This window comes from Pongo abelii, chromosome 2, assembly GCF_028885655.2.
Source record: "Pongo abelii isolate AG06213 chromosome 2, NHGRI_mPonAbe1-v2.0_pri, whole genome shotgun sequence".
NCBI lineage: Eukaryota > Metazoa > Chordata > Mammalia > Primates > Hominidae > Pongo > Pongo abelii.
The window spans coordinates 18,220,630-18,240,344 of NC_085928.1; the positions used below are offsets into that span (position 1 = coordinate 18,220,630).

The 19,715-nt window shown below is 35.0% G+C and overlaps 1 protein-coding gene across 5 annotated transcripts in view; it reads left to right on the forward strand.

Moving 5' to 3' along the window:
- Positions 1-19,715, forward strand: part of GSK3B (glycogen synthase kinase 3 beta) — a 275,732-nt gene that overhangs the window by 203,388 nt on the left and 52,629 nt on the right. For all 5 annotated transcript variants that reach the window (XM_024244580.3, XM_063722457.1, XM_024244579.3 and 2 more), the window contains exon 8: positions 17,703-17,798. In XM_024244580.3, coding sequence (XP_024100348.1) covers positions 17,703-17,798 — 96 coding nt within the window. The remainder of the gene's footprint in view (positions 1-17,702; positions 17,799-19,715) is intronic.

Sequence of the window (19,715 nt, forward strand, 5' to 3'; positions counted from 1 at the left end):
CAACTGATGAGCGGATAAGAAAATGTCACACACGAAAGGCCGCATATTATATAATTCCATTCTATTTATATTGAATGTCCAGAATAGACAGATTGTGGAGACAAAAAGATTAGTGGTTCTGGGGAGCTGGGGGGAATGGGAATGATGGCTCATGGATACAGGCTTTCATTTTGAGGTAATGAACATGTTCTAAAATTAGACAGCAGTGATGATTGCACACCTCTGTAAATGTAGTAAAAATCACTCAGTTGTATAAGGGGTGGGTGTCATGATATATGAAGCACAGTAAAGCTTTTTTTTTTTTTTTTTTAAGGCAAAAGTGAACACATCTATCTGTAAAAGAATATCTTTGTCATTTCCACTGCATCTTAAGGAAGGCAATAAACCCTGACTATAGTTTTGCAAAGGACTCTAGAGGATTTCTCACAGTTGTACCTTCCACCCCGATTGCCCCCTAAAAGGGAAGGAGAGCTGATCAACTTGAGTTAAATGACAGGCAAGAAAGAGTGAATGAAATAGATTATAGGCACACAGGGGGGACCCTCCTTTAGTAGTTCATTCTGTCTAGTTTAAATAAATACTTTACCCAAATTGTTTACTTGTGCTCAAATAATGTGACAGCTTGCTGCTCTGAAAAATGATGAAAATCACTGAAGTTCTTAATGGGGCTTTAAGACTCGTATTGCTGCAGCTATAGCTTTTTGCTCTTTGCCTTTTGGAAATTGGAAGGAATCCCTGAGAGAGAAATATTGCACCCCAAGAAAATGGTTGCTTATACCAACTTGTAATCATATAGTATAGGGGAGAGATATAAACTGGGTAAAATCTGCATTATTGAGCTTATTACTTTAGCTACCTACAACTAGTAGATTTAAAAAGTAAAACCTGCTGGGTGCAGTGGTTCATGCAGTAGTCCTAGCACTTTGGGAGACTGAGATGGGTGGATCACTTGAGGCCAGGAGCTCAAGACCAACATGACGAAGCCTCATCTCTATTAAAAATATAAAAATTAGCTGGGTGTGGTGGAGCACACCTGTAATCCCAGCTACTCAGGAGGCTGAGGCACAAGAATCGCTTGAACCTTGGAGGTAGAGGTTGCAGTGAGCCAAGATTGCACCACCGCACACCAGCCAGGCTGACAGAGCAAGACTCTGTCTCAAAAAATAAATAGTAAAATCTGTAAATTGTAGGAAAATGCCAGAGGAGATGACATTTCATATCAGTCCTCTATAAGTGAAAATGATAGTGGTTCCATTGTCATTAGACTGATATTTTGAAACAGAACACGTTTTCTATTTAGAGAAATTTGTCCTGTTGAGGATATAGCAGCCAATCTAACACAACCCAACACTCCAAATTCCATATGCAGTTCTTTTATGCAGAAAATAAATGAAGATGTTTAGGTATTCAACCATTTATACAATGATTATGTTGTGTTATATAATTTCATTTTTAAAGCCTTTATTGAATTCATTATCTATAAGCCTAGCCATACATCCCTTTAGTCTTTCAAGGTACATACCACATTAACTACATGCGTTAATTTAGTGAACAGTTTTTACTAGGTGCTGGGCAAGAACTTGGAGGTTTCTTGCCTTCAGGGCTTCAGAGACTGATGGATGGGAGGAGAGGAACAACTGAGGGCAATAGGGCAAGCCCAGTATTATTCCAGATGTCTGAGCAGAGTACAAAGGCAGAAGCATTTCACTCAGAGTAGTGCTGTCTGGAAAGCCTTCTTAGTAGAGCTAACCATTGAGCTGAATCTTGAAACATGAAAAAGTATTTACCAGATAGGGAGGGGAAGGGAGTGGATAAATATTTAGTAAAACTAGGTTTGGTGTGTTTCTTTATGGTTGTCGCTTAAGGTTCTGCCTGGTGGGGTTGATAGAATATGAGTTTACCAGGAAGGAGAAGACTGGAGCTGTTGACAGTGGCCAGATCACATTAGCTTGTAAGCAGTTGGAAGCAATTGCAGGATTTTAAGCAGAGTAGCAACATTTCTAATAGGCTTTCTTTTACTTTGCTCTTAAAGGCTACACATGCACCTCTATTGCTGAAGTTTGGCGACCTCTGGTGTTGAACTATAAAATAAACAAGGCTGTGGAAGAAATACTAGCGTTTCAGAGCTTGTCAGTTGCTTTTTGTGAGGTGCTTCTTGGGCCATATTACTTCTTTGAAGACAGTAATTATCAACTCATAATTCCTGTGTTGATATTTTTCAGTGTTTGGATAAATTTGTAACTAGGTGGGACCAGGAACAGATAAATCGATTGATTTAATAGTAAGGGGATGAACAGCATCCCCAAAGGGGTGGGGCAGGCTGATATTGTTGCTTTTTGCAACAAATGAAAAGGTCATGAGTTCTAGTAATAGATAACTGAGAATATGTTCTCTTCCCATTGGTGTGATAATTTTTAAAATTCCCCCCTTTTGTATGAAATATACTTACAGAAGAGTGCATAAAGCATTTCCATGTGGTTTAATTTCCTTTAAGTCAAAAAAGGACTCAGTTTTCAGGAAATCCAGGAATAAGTATTAATTACTCAAAATATATGTCTTTAGTCTAAACGTTTTGGAGGAAAAAAAATTTCCATCTCTTAAAATTCAAGTGAACCCTAAGACTTGTTTTGCGTATGAAATGAGAATTTGTCAAACATCTTTTTTATCTATAAAATTATTCAATTATTCTGTTTCAAAAGTTCCAAATGTAGACTTCAGCTGGAGTAAATCAGGTAGAAATATACTCTGAAGCTAATAAAAACTTAATATAAAACCTAAAGATATACTCAGAGGTTGAAATAGGATAGTTGTTAAAATGTCTTATGTTTGTGGTGTTAAAGATAGTCATGCATTCTGAATCTTTGCTCTTCATATCTATCACTTGCTTACCTTTTAGCCTTTAATTATATCATCCATCTATAATCCAGTCCTTATTCTCTTTTAGAATGCTGTTTTTCACCTACACACCTAGTGTGCATAGAATGTACTTTTTACTCATTTGCCTTCTACATTCCTTAAGTAAAATCAGCTCTTGACTCCCCTTCCAGAACCTTTCCTGAATCCCTTCCTCTTTCCAGTGCAGTGTAGCACTTTCACCTCACACATTACCTATACTTACTTTGCTATACTATTGTCACCTGATTGTTGTTGATTTATGTACAAGTCTCTCTGCCCTAGAGCTTCCTGAGGATAGGCTCTAAGTAAACGTTTTGAAATGTGAATAACTTCAGAAGCTGAAAAGTTTTTTAAATGCCTCTTGATTATGTCTCATCTTTGCTTTCTTAAAAAATATGCATATTGTATATAAAATAGTTCTGATTTTAGGGTTTGACAGATTCTGATGCTTTTAATGCTAGCCTTATAAATAGCAATTTAAGAAGGTTAAACTTCTGTTTGCGTTTAGTAAAGGCAACACAAGTTACATAATGGTCCTTTTTTTTTTTTACTTTTTAAATCAAGTTAATAGAAATATAATTTATATGTAATAAAATATAGGCATTTTAAATGACAGTTTAGTAAATTTCAACAAACATACCCATATAACCACTACCCTGGTCAAGATTTAGAACATTCTATCACCCTAAAAATGTTTCTTTTTATAGCCTGGAATGACCAAATGTCTCAGTTTGCCTGGACTGAGGGGTTTGCCAAGATGGTCCCAGGCAAACGGATGGTTGGTCACCCTGTTCATCTCCTTTGTGGTCAGTTTCCCATCTTCTGTCTCAGGTGATCATTGATCTACTTTCTGTCACTACAGATGCCTGTTCTAGAATTTCATAAACGAAATCATATATTTCTTTTGTATCTGGCTTTTTTTGCTCAGTATCATGTTTTTGAGATTCGTCAATGTTGCCTATATCACCTGTTTATTCCTTTTTATGCTAAGTTGTATTCTGTTTTATGAGTATACCAAAATTTGTTTATCCATTCACATGTGAATGGACATTTGACTTGTTTTGGGGTTTTGGTTATTATGAGTAAAGCTCCTATGAATGTTTGTTTACAGGTGTTTTTGCAGACATATGTTTATATTTCTCTTGAATAAAAAAGTAGGGCTGAAATTGCTGATCATATGGTAAGTGTATGGTTACCAAACTATTTTCCAAAGCAATTTTACTATTTTACACTCCCACCAACAACACATCAGAATTCCAGTGCTTCACATTCTCATCAACACATGGTATTCTCAATAATTTTAGATTTAGTCTTAAAATGACTTTTATCATTAGGAAATGCCCCTCTTTATTTTTGTTCAATTTTCTTATCCTGAAGTCTTCATTTTCTTATATTAATATAGGCACTCTATCTTTCTTATGATTAGTATTTGCATGGTATAACTTCTTGCATTCTTTTACTCTATGTGTTTTAATTTAAAGTGCATTTCTTACAGACATATAGTTAGGTGTTTTTTAATTGAGTTTGACAATTTCTGCCTTTGTAATTGAAATACTTAGACTATTTACATTCAGTGTAATTATCACTGTGGTTGAGTTTAAGTTTTGCACCTTCATATTTGTTTTCTTTTCATCCCATCTTTCCTTTACTCTGTTTTTCCCCCTCTTTTACTGCCACCTATGGATTAAATCAGTGGTTTTTATTTTTTCTATTGGCTTTTAAGCTATACCTCCTTGTTGCATTTTTAGAGGTTGGTCTAGAATTTAAAATATGCATCAATATATTACAGTCTGTCTTCAAGTAGTAATGTACCGTGTCATATAGAAAACAAGAACCATGTGACAGTATTTCCATTCCCCTTCCTGTTCTTTGTGCTATAGTTTTCATACTTTTTAATTCTACGTGTTATAATCCTTACAATATTTGTTGTTTATAGGGGGAACCCGCCCCTAATATTTCAACATAGGTTTTTTCTATTTTCCATGAGTGTCGACTGGCTGAGAAATAAAGAGAAAGAAGAGTACAAAGAGAGGAATTTTACAGCTCGGCCTCCGGGGGTGACGGTATCGTCACATATCGGTAGAACCATGATGCCCACCTGAGCCGCAAAACCAGCAAGTTTTATTAAGGATTTCAAAAGGGGAGGGGATGCAGAAACAGGGAGTAGGTCACAAGATCACATGTTTCAAAGGGCAAAAGGCAAAACAAAGATCACATGCTTGTGAGGAAACAGGACAAAGGACAAAAGGCAGAACTTTTGATAAGGGTCTATACGGCAGTGCACGTATTGTCTTGGTAAACATCTTAACAGAAAGCAGGGTTTGAGAGCAGAGAACTGATCTGACCTCAAATTTACCAGGGCAGGGTTTTTCCCCACCCTAGTAAGCCTGAGGGTACTGTAGGAGACCAGGGCGTATTTCAGTCCTTATCTCAATGGCATAAGACAGACACTCCCTGAGCAGCCGTTTATAGACCTCCTCCAAGGAATGCATTTCTTTCCCAGAGTATTAATCCTTGCTGGGAAAAGAATTTAGCGGTATCTTCCCTACTTGCACATCCATTTATAGGCTCTCTGCAAGAAGAAAAATATGGCTCTATTTTGCCCAACCCTGCAGGCAGTCAGACCTTATGGTTGTCTTCCCTTGTTCCCTGAAAATTGCGGTTATTCTGTTCTTTTTCAAGGTGCACTGATTTCATATTGTTCAAACACATGTTTTACAATTTGTACAGTTAACACAATAGTGGTCCTGAGGTGACGTACATCCTCAGCTTACGAAGATAACAGGATTAAGAGATTAAAGTAAAGACAGGCATAAGAAATTATAGAACTGTTAATTGTGGGAACTGATAAATGTCCATATTAAAATGCAATCTTCACAATTTATGTTCAGAGATTGAAGTAAAGACAGGCTTAAGAAATTATAAGAGTATTATTTGGGAACTGATAAATGTCCATATTAAAATGAAATCTTCGCAATTTATGTTCCTGTCCCGCGGCTCCAGCTGGTCCCTCTGTTCGGGGTCCCTGACTTCCCGCAACAGTTGTTACTTTGCTTTAAGCAATTTCTTCAAGAGGAATTTTTTAATGAGGGGGAAATATCATACATTTAACCACATATTTACCATTTTCAGTGCTCTCTATTCCTTTGTGTAGATCAGAATGCCCATTTGGAAGTCTTTCTTTAATCCTGAACTACTTTTTTGTGGTGAAGATCTGCTGGTGACAAACTCGGTTAGCTTTTGTTTGCCTAAAAATGTATTTTGAAGGATATTTTCACTTGACGCAGAATTGGTTTCCCTTGGTTTGCAGGGTTTATTTTTCCTTCAGTTTTTGGAGAGGTCTCTATTTTCTTCTGGCTTTCATTGTTTCTGTTAAGAAGTCAGCTGTCGATAACCCTGTGTATACCCTGTCTATAATGTGTTTCTGGCATTCTTGAAGATTTTCACTTTGTGAGTGGCTTTTATCAGTTGATTATGAGTTTTTATAGTATTCTTTGTATTTGTCCTCATTAAGGTTCATTGAACTTCTTGTGTTTGTGGGATAACCATGGTTTTTATAAAATTTGGGTAAGTTTTGGTAATGTTTCTTCAAATAGTTTTTCTGCATCTGCCCTACTTCCCACCATCAGACCCAAGTCACATGTGTACCTGTTTTTTCCCTCCATGCTTCAGCTTTGATAGTTTCTATTGCTATTTTTTTAATTCAGTGATTGAGTTTCTTCCCTGTGTCTAACCTGTTAATCCTCTCCTGTGAAGTTTTAATTTCACATACTGTATTTTTTAACTGTACAATTTCCATTTGGTTCTTTTTTATATCTTCTATTTTTCTCCTTGTTATAATAGCTATTTTAAAGTCCTTATGTGCTAATTCTGTCATCTGTGTCATTTACGGATCTGTGTCTGTTGACTGACTTTTGATTTTTTCTCTTCTTATATTTTCCTACTTCTTTAAAAATGTTGAATTTTGTTTGTCGGCCAGTTTCTTAGTTGTTTACATCTGGAGGGCAGTTTCAGTGTTCATTATTTCATCACAACTAGATGCAGAAGTCTATAATAGCCTTTTAAAAAAATAATACCATGCAAGCCTTTGCATGGCATTCTATTAAGTATATTTTACAAAGCATTTAAAAATAAGTTTTAGATTTGTTATACTCAATTTTATCTTGTTTAGCCAGTTAGATGACTGTTTCTTCACAGTATTCTTCTGTTGCTAAAGACGTCTGTTATTAACAGTTTAAAATATTTTTTTCCAACTTTTATTTTAGATTCAGGGGTACATGTGCAAGTTTGTTACCTGGGTATATTGTGTGATGCTGAGGTTTAAGGTATGAATGATCTTGTCACCCAGGTACTGAGCATAGTACCCAGTGGTTAGTTTTGCAGCCTTCTTTCCTGCTCTAGTTGTCCTCAGTTTGTATTATTGCCATCTTTATGTCCATGATTACCCAGTGTTTAGCTCCCGCTTATAAGTGAGAACATGCAGTATTTGCTTTTCTATTCTTGCAGTAATTTGCTTAGGATAATGGCTTCCAGCAGCATCTATGTTGTTGCAAAGGACGTAATTTTTTTTATGGCTGCATGGTATTCTATGGTTTATATGTACCACATTTTATTTATCTAGTCCACTGTTGATGGGCATCTAGGTTGATTCCGTGTCTTTGTGAAGAATGCTGTGATGAACACGCAAATGGTTGTATCTTTTTGGTAGAACAATTTTTCTTTTGGATATATACCCAGTAATGGCATTGCTGGGTCAAGCAAGTTATTTGAGAAATCTCTAAATTGCTTTCTACAGTGGCTGGACTAATTTACATTTCCACCAATAGCATATAAGTGTTCCCTTTTCTCTGCAGCCTCACCAGCATCTGTTGTTTTTTTACTTTTTAATTTGCCATTGTGACTGATGTGAGATGGTATCTCATTGTGGTTTTGACTTGCATTTCTCTGATTAGTGATGTGAAGCATTTTTCTCATGTTTGTTGGCCACTTATATCTCTTCTTTAGAGAAATTTCTGTTCATGTGTTCTGCCCATTTTTTAATGGGGTCATTTGTTTTTTGCCCATTTTTTAATGGGGTTATTTGTTTTTTGCTTGTTGATTTGTTTTAAGTTTCTTATAGATTCTGGATATGAGACCTTTGTCAGATGTGTAGTTTGTGACTGTTTTCTCCAATTCTGTAAGTTGTCTGTTTATTCTGTTGATTATTGTTTTTGCTACGCAGAAGCTCTTTAATTAGGTCTCACCAATTTTTGCTTTTATTGCAATTGCTTTTGAGGACTTAGTCATAGATTATTTCTCAAGGCCAATGTCCAGAATAGTGTTTCCTAGGTTTTCTTTTAGAATTTTTATAGTTTGAGGTCTTACGTTTAAATCTTGAGTCACTTTTTGTATATGGTGAAAGATAGGGGTCCAGTTTCATTCTTTAGCGTGTGGTTAGCCAGCTATCCCAGCACTGTTTATTGAATAGGGAATCCTTTCCCTATTGCTTATTTTTGTCGACTGTGACGAAAATCAGATGGCTGTGTGTGGCTTTATTTCTGGGTTCTGTGTTCTGTTCCATTGGTCTATGAATCTGTTTTTGTGTCAATATGATGCTGTTTTGATTAATGTAGCCTTATAGTACAGTTTGACATCAGGTAATGTGATGCCTCTGGCTTTGTCCTTTTTGCTTAGGATTGCTTTGGCTGTATGGGCTCTTTTTTGGTTCCATATGAATTTTAGAATAGTTTCTTCTAGTTCTGTGAAAAATGACATTGGTAGTTCGATAGGAATAGCGTGAAAAATGCCATTGGTAGTTTGATAGGAATAGCATTGAATCTGTAGAATGCTTTGGGCAGTATGGCCATTTTAACAGTACTGATTCTTCCAATCCATGAGCATGGAATGCTTTTCCATTTGTGTCATCTGTGATTTCTCTTAGCAGTGTTTTGTAGTTCTCCCTGTAGAGATCTTTCACCTTCTCAGTTAGAGGTATTCCTAGGTATTTTATTTTATTTTATTTTATTTTTATTTTATTTTATTTTATTATTTAATTTTTTAATTTTATTTGTGGCTATTGTAAATAGGATTGTGTTGTTGATTGGGCTCTCAGCTTGAACATTATTGGTGTATAGAAATGCTACTTACTTTCGTTTGTTGATTTTGTATCCTGAAACTACTGAAGGCATTTATCAGTTCCAGGAACTTTTTGGCAGGAACCTTTGTCTTTAGGGCTTTCTAGGTATAGAATCATATCATCTGCAAAGAAAATAGTTTGACTACTTCTTTTTCTATTTGGATGCCATTTATTTTTTTCTCCTGCCTGATTGCTCTGGCTAGCACTTCTGGTACTATGTTGAATAGGAGTGGTGAGAGTGGGCACCCTTGTCTTGTTCCACTTCTCAAGGAGAATGCTTCCAGTTTTTGCCCATTCAGTATAATGTTGATGTTTGTTTTATTAAGTTGAATTACCATGATAGGGGTAGATTTTATTTAAATCAGGGTTTTTTTTTAAGTTGCCAAAAAGTCTATTTAACTTTCGAAACTTGTTTATAACCTTGTGATCTTACAAAATCTTCATATATTTTATACAACTCAAAAGGATTCAGGTTTCTTTTTCATGGTATAATCAGTGTAGTTTAAGAAAATGACTTTTTAAAAGTTATTTTGTAAAAACTCTTCCTTGTTTTCTGCCCTTAACATTGGATAGTCCATTTTAGGGAGTCAGTGACACATGCGTTTATATCCCTATCTACCATTGACAAATTGTAACCTTGAGACTTCTGTCAGCCTTAGGTTTTTCAAGTGTATGTATCTGTAAAATTCAAATGCGAAAAGAAAATTGATGTGTCTAGCACACTGCTCTTACATGCTATGTGCTTAATAAATATTTGTTCTTTGTTCTCTCCTCTCTCTCACTGGCAGTACTTTTTGAAAGGAAAACTTAATTCCACTAAACTCATGTCAGGTGATTATGGTCTGCTTGCTCTTCTCATAACCTCAGCAAGATCAGAAAGGAAATCTTAATGGCCACCTGCAGTGAACATCTTTTGGGCTGTATTTTTTGCCTGGGTTCATTGTGTCATAAGATACTTCGTTGTTTAAGTGTTCACCTTCCTTTGCCCCCATGGTGTCACTGTCTTATGGGACCTCGCCCAACTCCTTGTACTTCTAACTCAGCCTTCTGTTTAACTTTCTCTTTTTTCTGTATATTTGTTTGCCCATCTTTAGCTCTCTTCTTTGTCTGCTTTGCCTGTTATACACTGTCACAGCCACCTAGCACTTATACCGCAGGTACTACCAAAGCAGTTCTTTTAGCCTCAAGCTCTCTTCTAAGTAATACATCTAATGTTCACCACTTGGTGGAGAGCTCCTTCTGGTTCTTCCTGAATGGTCTCAAATATTATTTTCTCTTCCGGATCTACTCCTTCATGCCTAATACCATCAAGATTTTTCTCAACTACTGAAATTGTTTACCTTCCAGCCACATTCAATAACCAGATTATTTGATGCCACCTCCTAAAATTTGTTTACCACTGATAAGATTCAAATTACTTTCTAGCTCTATTTCTAGTTATGACCTCTGAAAAGATACTCCTCCTGGGTCTGTTTTTCTCATATTTAAAAATGTTTGTACTAGATCAAGGGTCAACACAGTAGCGTCCAGGGGCCAAACACAGTCTACTACCCGTTTTTCTAAATAAACTTTTGTTGGTGGTTGTTTCATGTTGCAGAGTTGAGTAGTTACAGAGACTTGGTGTCCCACAAGCCTTAAATATTTACTGTCTGGCCCTTTCCAGAAAACGTTTGCTGACCCCTGAACTAGAAAATCTCTCATCTAGTTTCCACTTCTTTTAATAATTTTTTTGGGGACCATTCATGATCACGTCTAAGGATAGTAGGCATTTTTAAATTGCTCCCTAATGTTTTGTTTTAATTGGTTTATCATTAGAAGTCACCAACAGAAATAAGTGCTTTTTTTCCTATATTGTGAGGACCTTGTCATAATAAAATATTCTTCAGTGTTTCAAATTTGAGAGCTTTTTGAATTTTTAGTATTTTTTAATATGTTGTAAATCCCACTGTCAGCCACCCTAAGGAGAACCTGGTGTTAAGATTTAAAATACAGTAAGAAAAAGACTAGAAAAATGATAGTAGTTGAATTTAACATGGAACATACTGTAATGTTAAGATCTCTGTTTCCCATCTAATAGCCTTCGTGATTCAGTCATGTGATGGTAAATGGATGAATAGGATTTTCTTTGCCATTTTGTGCTGACAGACTTTTTTTTAGTTAATTGCTTTTTAAAATAATTTATAGTGAATACATCAACGATTCTATTTACAGGTTGGTAGTTAAAGCCTCTTAACAGTCACTGATAACTATATTTTGAAGGTAAAGAATATAGCTAGTTAAAACTCTGACCACTGATTGTAAATATAATAAAGAAACCTTTTTTTAACCAGTGGGGAACCCAGGTGAAATAAATGCAAATCAACAGCAAAACTGATGGTAAAAGTGTATTAATCTTTATAAAGGAATGAGTTGCAGAAGAAAAAAAAATACTTTTTAAATATCATCACTATTCATCAAAGCAGATTATTTCCCATTGTGATAAAGATTTTCTACGTGCATTTTCTGGTATATATTAAAGGAGGATTCAAGGTATGTAAAAAAAAATACTTACATAAAAAGTTGTAAATATCAAACCTTAATTATATGCATGCTGATGTGTACTGATATCTGCAACTTATTTTGAAATGCATCAAAAAATAGGTGGTTTGATGTATGGATAGAGGGTTGTGTATGTGATGAACCAAATATAGTAAAATGTTAGTTGGAGAATATGGATAGTGGATATAGTGGGTTGGTGTTCACTGTAAAACTTCCACAACTTTTTTGTTTGAAATTTTCCATAACATAATATTAGGTAAAATGTTTAGATCTAAATGGCTGTGAGACAGTGAATTTAGGGAGAAGGATGTGAGAGTGAGTACACACACATGGTATACCTTAAATAAATTATTAAAAGTTTATATGTTAAGCATACCTTGTGTATAAGCATATGTTTCTCAACTGTTTTATTGTGTATTTCACAGATTTGCTTCCATTAGGAATATTCTTAGGTTATAAGTAAAAAAAAAAAAAACAAGAATTGTAAAACTTTCATTTCAGGGAACATCCTGACTTTTACGGTATACATTGTAACTGTATTAGTCTGTTTTCACACTGCTGATAAAGACATACCTCAGACTGCGTAATTTAATAAGGAAAGAGGTTTAATTGACTTACAGTTCCACATGGCTGGGAAGGCCTCACAATCATGGCAGAAGGCAAGGAGGAGCAAAGTCATATATTACATGGATGGTGGCAGTCAAGAGACGAGAGCTTGTCTTGTGCAGGGAAACTCCCCTTTATAAAACCATCAGATCTAGTGAGACTTATTCACTATAATGAGAACAGCATGGGACAAACTGCTGCCGTGATTCAGTTATCTCCCACTGGGTCCCTCCTGCAACATGAGGGAAATATGGGAGCTACAATTCAAAATGAGATTTGGGTGGGGACATAGCCAAACCATATCAGTAACTCTTGAATTATCCCCCATAACCTCTATAGGAAAGTTAGCTGAATGCTTAAGAAGAGAAGTCCATGTGATTTCTGTTCACACAGTAAATGGATACATTTACTAATGGACGTCATAAGAGTTAGTACTGTGTCTTATGTTAGCAAAGTACTGAATATGTAGAGGACGGCTGTACAACAAATACTGATTCAAGAGTGGGCATTTCTGAAGTGTCATTTTGGTTATTTTGAAATATATCATAATGAAAAAGTATATGCAAATATATTGTTTTAAGTACAATAGTAAATATTCATGTAACTACAACTCATATTAAGAATTAGAGCTAGAAGAATTACTTTTGCCCCATCCCAGTCACAGCCCCCTTTTCCACATCCTCTTTGTTAAACTGGATAATCCGTACTTGATTTTAATGATGAATATACTTATGTTTTTTATTTATTTTTACACAGTTTTACTGTGTAAACTATAGTGTTGTCTGATTTTGAACTTTAAGGCAGTCATGTTGTGTGCATTCATTGTTGAGTAAAAGCTCACCACTGTGTTTGTGAGATCCATCCATAAAGGTATGTGTAGCTCTGGTTTAGTCGTCTTCATTGCTTGTTAGTATACTGTTGTATGACTATGCCACAATTTATTTGTTAATTCTGTTGGATTTTTGCTTTTATCGGCAGTATTTTATAATTATGAACAATGTTGCTTTAGAGGTATAAGAATTTCTCTGTTAGGGTATATAGCTTGAAATGGAAATCAGTAGGTTGTAGGGTCACTGAAGGTATACATTTATAAACACTCATTTATTCATGTCATTGCCGCTGTTGTTTGTTTTCAGCTCTCAAAAGAATCCAATAGAGTTGCATGTGACGGAATTATTGATAAGCTTATTAGTACTACTCCCTCATTCTTCACTCCTCACCCTCTCACCAGGTACATGTATGCACTTACACAGACACATGCACATATCCCCAGAACAATGTTAGAAGTAGGGGTTAGAATAAGTGTTAATAATTTAGATTATTTTTACAGTCACCTTTTTATTTTCTTTCCAATAACATTAGGAGTTTGCTCAGAAATTACCTTATACACAGTTAAAGGTCGGTTTATTTTTAACTAGATTCCTTTTTGATTGATATCGGTGAATAATTCTGTAGCTCAGAATATTCTTCCATCTGTCTTACCCAAACTTTATGTATTCTAATAGTTAAATAATTTCTGAAAGTTTTTATTACAGGGGTAATTGGCATACAAGAAACTACACATAGGGACTACATCAAGATAAGCTTCTGCACAGCAAAGGAAACAGTTAACAGACTGAAGAGACAATTCACAAAATGGGAGAAAATATTTGACAAGAACTTAATAACCAGAATATATAAGAAGCTCCAACAACTTTATAGGAAAAATGTCTAATAATCTGATTTTGAAATGGACAAAAGATCTGAACAGACATTACTCAAAAGGATACATACAGATGGCAAACAGGTATATGAGAGGTGCTCAACATCATTGATCATCAGAGAAATGCAAATCAAAACTACAATGAGATATCATCTCACCCCAGATAAAATGGCTTTTATCTAAATGACAGGCAGTATCAAATGCTGACAAGGATGTGGAGAAAACAGAATCCTTGTATGTTGTCGGTGGTGATGTAAGTTAGTACTGCTTCCATGGAGAACAGTTTGGAGGCTCCTAAAAAAACTAAAAATAGAGCTGCCATACCATCTAGCAATCGCACTGCTAGGTATATATCCAAAAGAAAGGAAATCAGTATATTGAACAGATATCTGCACTCCTACGTTTATTGCAACACTCTTCACAATAGCCAAGATTTGGAAGCAACCTAAGTGTTCATCAGCATGGACATTTCATGAATGGATAAAGAAAATGTGATGTATATATGCATAAAGAATGAGATCCTGTTATATGCAACAACATAGATGGCACCGGAAGTCATTGTGTTAAGCCAGACACAGAAAGACAAACTTCACATATTCTCAGTTATTTGTGAGAGCTAAAAATTAAAACAATTGAACTCATGGAGATAGGGAGTAGAATGATGGTTAGCAGAGGCTGGGAAGAGCAGTTGATGGGGAAGTAGGGATGGTTAATGGGTACAAAACAATAGAAAGAGTGAATAATATCTAGTATTTCATAGAACAACAGGGTGACTATACTCAATAATAATTTAATTAAATATCGAAAAATACCTAAAAGAGTATAATTGGATTGTTTATAAAACAAAGGATAGGCCGGGCACGATGGCTCACACCTGTAATCCCAGCACTTTGGGAGGCCGAGGCGGGTAGATCACGAGGTCAGGAGATCAAGACCATCCTGGCTAACACTGTGAAACCCCATCTCTACTAAAAAATAGAAAAAATTAGCCAGGCGTGGTGGTGGGCACCTGTAGTCCCAGCTACTTGGGAGGCTGAGGCAGGAGAATGGCACAAGCCCAGGAGGCGGAGCTTGCAGTGAGCTGAGATCACGCCACTGCACTCCAGCCTGGGCAACAGTGCGAGACTCCGTCTCTAAATAAATAAATATAAATAAACAAAGGACAAATGCTTGAGGTGATGGATACCACATTTACCCCGATGTGATTATTACACGTTGTATGCCTATATTGGAGTGTCTCATATATTTCACAGATATATACACCTACTATGTATCCACAAAAATAAATATTTTTTAAAACTGCACATATTTAAAGTATTCAACTTGATAAGTTTTGCCATAAGCTTACACCCATGAAACCAAGATAATGAACATTCATAATCCCAGTAGTTTCCTAGTGTCCCTTTGTAATCCTGCTTCTCAAAACTGTAGATCTTCTGTCACTATGGATAGAAAATTTGCTAGAATTCCATATGAATGTGATTATACTTTAGGTACTCTTTTTGGTCTGGCTTCTCTCACTCAGCTTAATTATTTTAGATTCGTCCATGTTCTTCTTTTTAAATTACTGAGTAATGTTTTACTGTATGGCTATGTACCATTTATTTACCTGATGATGCCATTTTGGTTTGTTTCTACTGTTTAGCAGTTGCAAAAAATGTGCTATGCATATTTGTGTACAAGTCTTTGTATGAGCATATGCATTCATTTCTCTTGGGTATGTACCTAGGAGTGAGAATGATGGGTTGTATGATATGTATATGTTTAACTTTTAAGAAACTTCCAAACTGTTTTCCAAGGTGCTATATACCATTTCACATTTCCTCCATCAATGGTGAGAGCTTCAGTTGCTCTACATCCTTGCCAAGATTTGTTACACATAGTCTTTAATTTTAGCCTTCTTATTGGGTATATGGTGGTATCTTGTTTTAATTAGCATTTCCCTAATGATTAGTGATGCCGAGCATCTTTTCTTGTGCTTATTTGCCATCTCTCTGTCGTCCTTGGTGAAGTGTCTGTACATATCTTTTACTGATTTGTATTGGTTTGTCTTATTTTTGAATTATAAGAGTTCCTTATATATTGTAAATACAAGCCCTTTGCAGAATATATTTTGCAAATATATTCTGCAAAGTTCGCGACTAGCCTTTTCATTTTCTTAAGAGTGTCTTTTAAAGAACAAACTTTTTAAAATTTGAATGAAGTTCTGAAAGTTTTAGCAGTGTCTAGAGAATTAGAACCAACAACAAAAACATAACAAATTCTCACTTTGCCCTGAATGGTTACAGAATTATGCCTGATTATTCACTGGTTGCCACCACAAATCTAGTACTTACCATTACATTCTTCTACTTCTGTGCAGTTATTCTTGAACTGTAACTGGTTTAATATTTTATTTCAATAAATTTGATTTATACAAGGTCTTATAAAGATGCGTAATATGTGGTGTTTCTCTTCAAAGTCCTCAATTTTTAGCATTTAATGTTTCTTCCTGTCATCCATCTTGTACAGCCAGGTCCATGTACTTTCTTTTGTTCACTACCTAGTATAGCTCTAGAGACAAGTGCTCAATACATTTTTGTTGTGTACTGTAATTATACTTTTTTGACATACAAATATGTAAGTTTATGGTAGCAGGAAATCTCTTGTTCTTTGTATCCTCCAAAGGTCCTAACATAGTTCCTTGTACACAAGGGACACTAAATATTCAACGACTGAATGAATTTTTGACGGTTTTAAAATAAACTTTGCCTGATATATTGATAATACAATTGGCCCTCCATATCTGCAGGTTCCGCATCCGCAGAATCAACCAACTGCAGATCAAAAATATTCAGAAAATAACAATTTAAAAATACATTAATGAAGAATAATATACAACTTAAAAACAATACAGCTATTTATATAGCATTTACATTAAGTATTATAATAACCTAAGTATTATAATAACCTAAAGATGATTTAAAGTATAGGAGGATGTAAGTAGGTTATATGCAACTATTATGCCATTTTATATAAGGGACTCGAACATCTCTTGATTTTGGTATCCTCAGGGGGCTCCTGAAACAATCTGAATACCAAGGCACAGCTGTATAATCTTTGGCTATACTGAACTAAGTGAAGAAAAAATACTCTCAGATGTGATTATTGCAATAGATAGTTTTTCTAGATAAAGATACCTGATTTTTACTTGAATATTTTTGAGTATGGTAATCTTTTTTATGACCCAAATTTAACATTATTGTTATCATAGAAGTCTGTCTATGGTAATACAGCATGGAATCTGTAGTCAGCTACAGATAAAAGGCTTTCACAAAGTTTGTTTGCCTTTGTCTGTTTTGTACTGCTGTAACAGAATACCAAAGACTGGATAATATATAAACAATGGAAATGTACTTGGTTCACTGTTCTAGAGACTGGAAAGTCCAATGTCAAAGGGCCCACATCTGGTGATGGCCTTCATGCTGTATCATCTCATGTTGGAAGGCAGAAAGTCAAGACAAGGCAAGAGTGAGAGGGAGCCAAACTTACATTTCTAACCAGCCTGCTCTTGAAATAACAAGCCTGCTTCCACTTTAATGACATGAGTCCATTCACAAGGGCAGAGCCATTACCTAATTACCATTTAAACATCCCACCTCTCAACACTGTTGAATTGGGTATTAAGTTTCCAACACATGAGCTTTGGGGGACATACTCAAATCATAGCACTGCTCTATTTAATGAGTTACGTATTTTATTTAACTTGGGAATTCCTTTTTTCAGTGAATCCAATGCCTGAAAACATAGAGACTAAATTTGTAAATATATAGGAAAAGATGGCAATAACTTGCTTTCTTTATCTAGGTCCTGGGAACTCCAACAAGGGAGCAAATCAGAGAAATGAACCCAAACTACACAGAATTTAAATTCCCTCAAATTAAGGCACATCCTTGGACTAAGGTGAGTCAGATATTTTTTTTAAGTATATTAATCAATAGTTAACTAAAACAGGTTTCTCATTGTTCTTAAACTATTTTGAGATCAGATAGTTGCATGAATACAAGCAGTTCTGCATGTAAAGATAGTTGTATAGATGTACTTAAGTGTTTCATTGACTTTATATAGTTTCATCCTCATTGATTTCCTATAGATAGTTTCTAGCCTGGTTTTTTATTTGCAAGGTAAGGACAGTGTACTTATATCATTAAAGTACAGAATTTGATTTAGGAGTAGGATCTTATATAAAATTTTGACAACCTAAAATTCAGAAGTTTATTTACATAGAGGTGTATAGTTTAATATCATATAGCATATCATACATTTCAAACATTTTCTTTATTCTTTTAAACTGATAAAACATATACCTTATTATAGATGGCATTTTGTGTTTTTCCTCTCTTGTTTACTTTCCTACTGGCATTTTGGAAACAGGATTAGAAAGCAAATGTAATCTTGCTGGGAGTATACATTAAAAACAATTGATATGTTAACTGGATGTCACTAGCCTTTGGAAAAACCCAGTCTTAACATTAGATAGAACCAGTTCTAAAGAGCATAATTGCTAATGTACCAGGGAACTTTTTTTTTCTTTTGGTATTTAATTGGAATGATTTTAAGAGAGATTTTATTAAAAAGTGTTTTCACCTTAGTTTGATTTGTGAGATTAAGTATGAACAGAAAAAAAATAGAATTTCTCAGTAGGGTTTATAAGTAGAGTGAATCTCTAGCTTCCTCATTTTACAAGTTCAGAAACTCGGACCAAAGATTCAAAGTGACTTACCCAAGATTACATGGATGGCTTGTGACAAAGCCGGGATTAAACTTCTGTGTGTGTGTGTGTGTGTGTGTGTGTGTGTCATGGGTTACAAATGATCGACTTTATAATACGTATTTTAAGGAGAGACTTACTGTATTTTAAAATGTACATATAACAATTCATTTTATATACAATTAAATTCATTTAGTTCGTTATAGATCTTTTATAATTCGAGGTGAAGTCATTTAGGGCCATAGGTGAAATAATTTACACTCTGTAGAATCAAAGTATGTTTCTCTCTCTCTCTCTCTCAATCAGGTATACTATGATTCCAGTTACTTTTTCTTCAAGTTCTCATAATCTCATTATCTATCTTCAGAAAATTCTCATTACTAATTATTTATTTCCTATTTAGAATCAAAGACCTCAATAGTATTTTAGTGCCAGAATTACAGGTTGTAGCTTTTACTACAACCTGGCCAACAGACCATGATCTTGCCTCCCTTTTTTAAAAGTTTATAGTAAGCACTAAGTAGTCTGAGATTCAAAAGTGTTCTTTGATCTTTGTATTCAAGGCTTATTTTAAATCTGGGTCAGAAGATACTTAGGGACTCTCACCTGGCTCTAAACCCAGAAAATCTCAGGTGGCCTACTTGGATTTAGAGGCTGCATTACAGTTTGAGTCCATTATAGTTATTGCAAGTTAAATCGTTTATAATAAGTGATTTGTAGTATACTATGACTTCAGCCATGTTAAGGGAAAAACAACAAAGAGAATTCTGTGTATTAAATAAATACAGGGAAATATTCCAAAATGCCAGCAGTAGTTTTGGTAAGAAGAAAGTGCACGATTTTATTTTCTTTGTTCTACCTTTTCAAACTTTCATATTTTCTTTAATAATGATGTTATTTTTATGAGGAAAGGGAAAAATTCTTTTTTTGGCGTAATCTAAGTATTCATCACATATTACCCTCCTTATAGAGTTTCTGACAAATATAAAGATGAAATTGAGTCCATGAGATCCTATTTAACAGTCCCCATCCTCCATTATTATTATTTTATCAAGACTGCCACTAGTCCTCCTTTATCTAAGGTTTCAGTTACATTTGGTCAGCCTCTG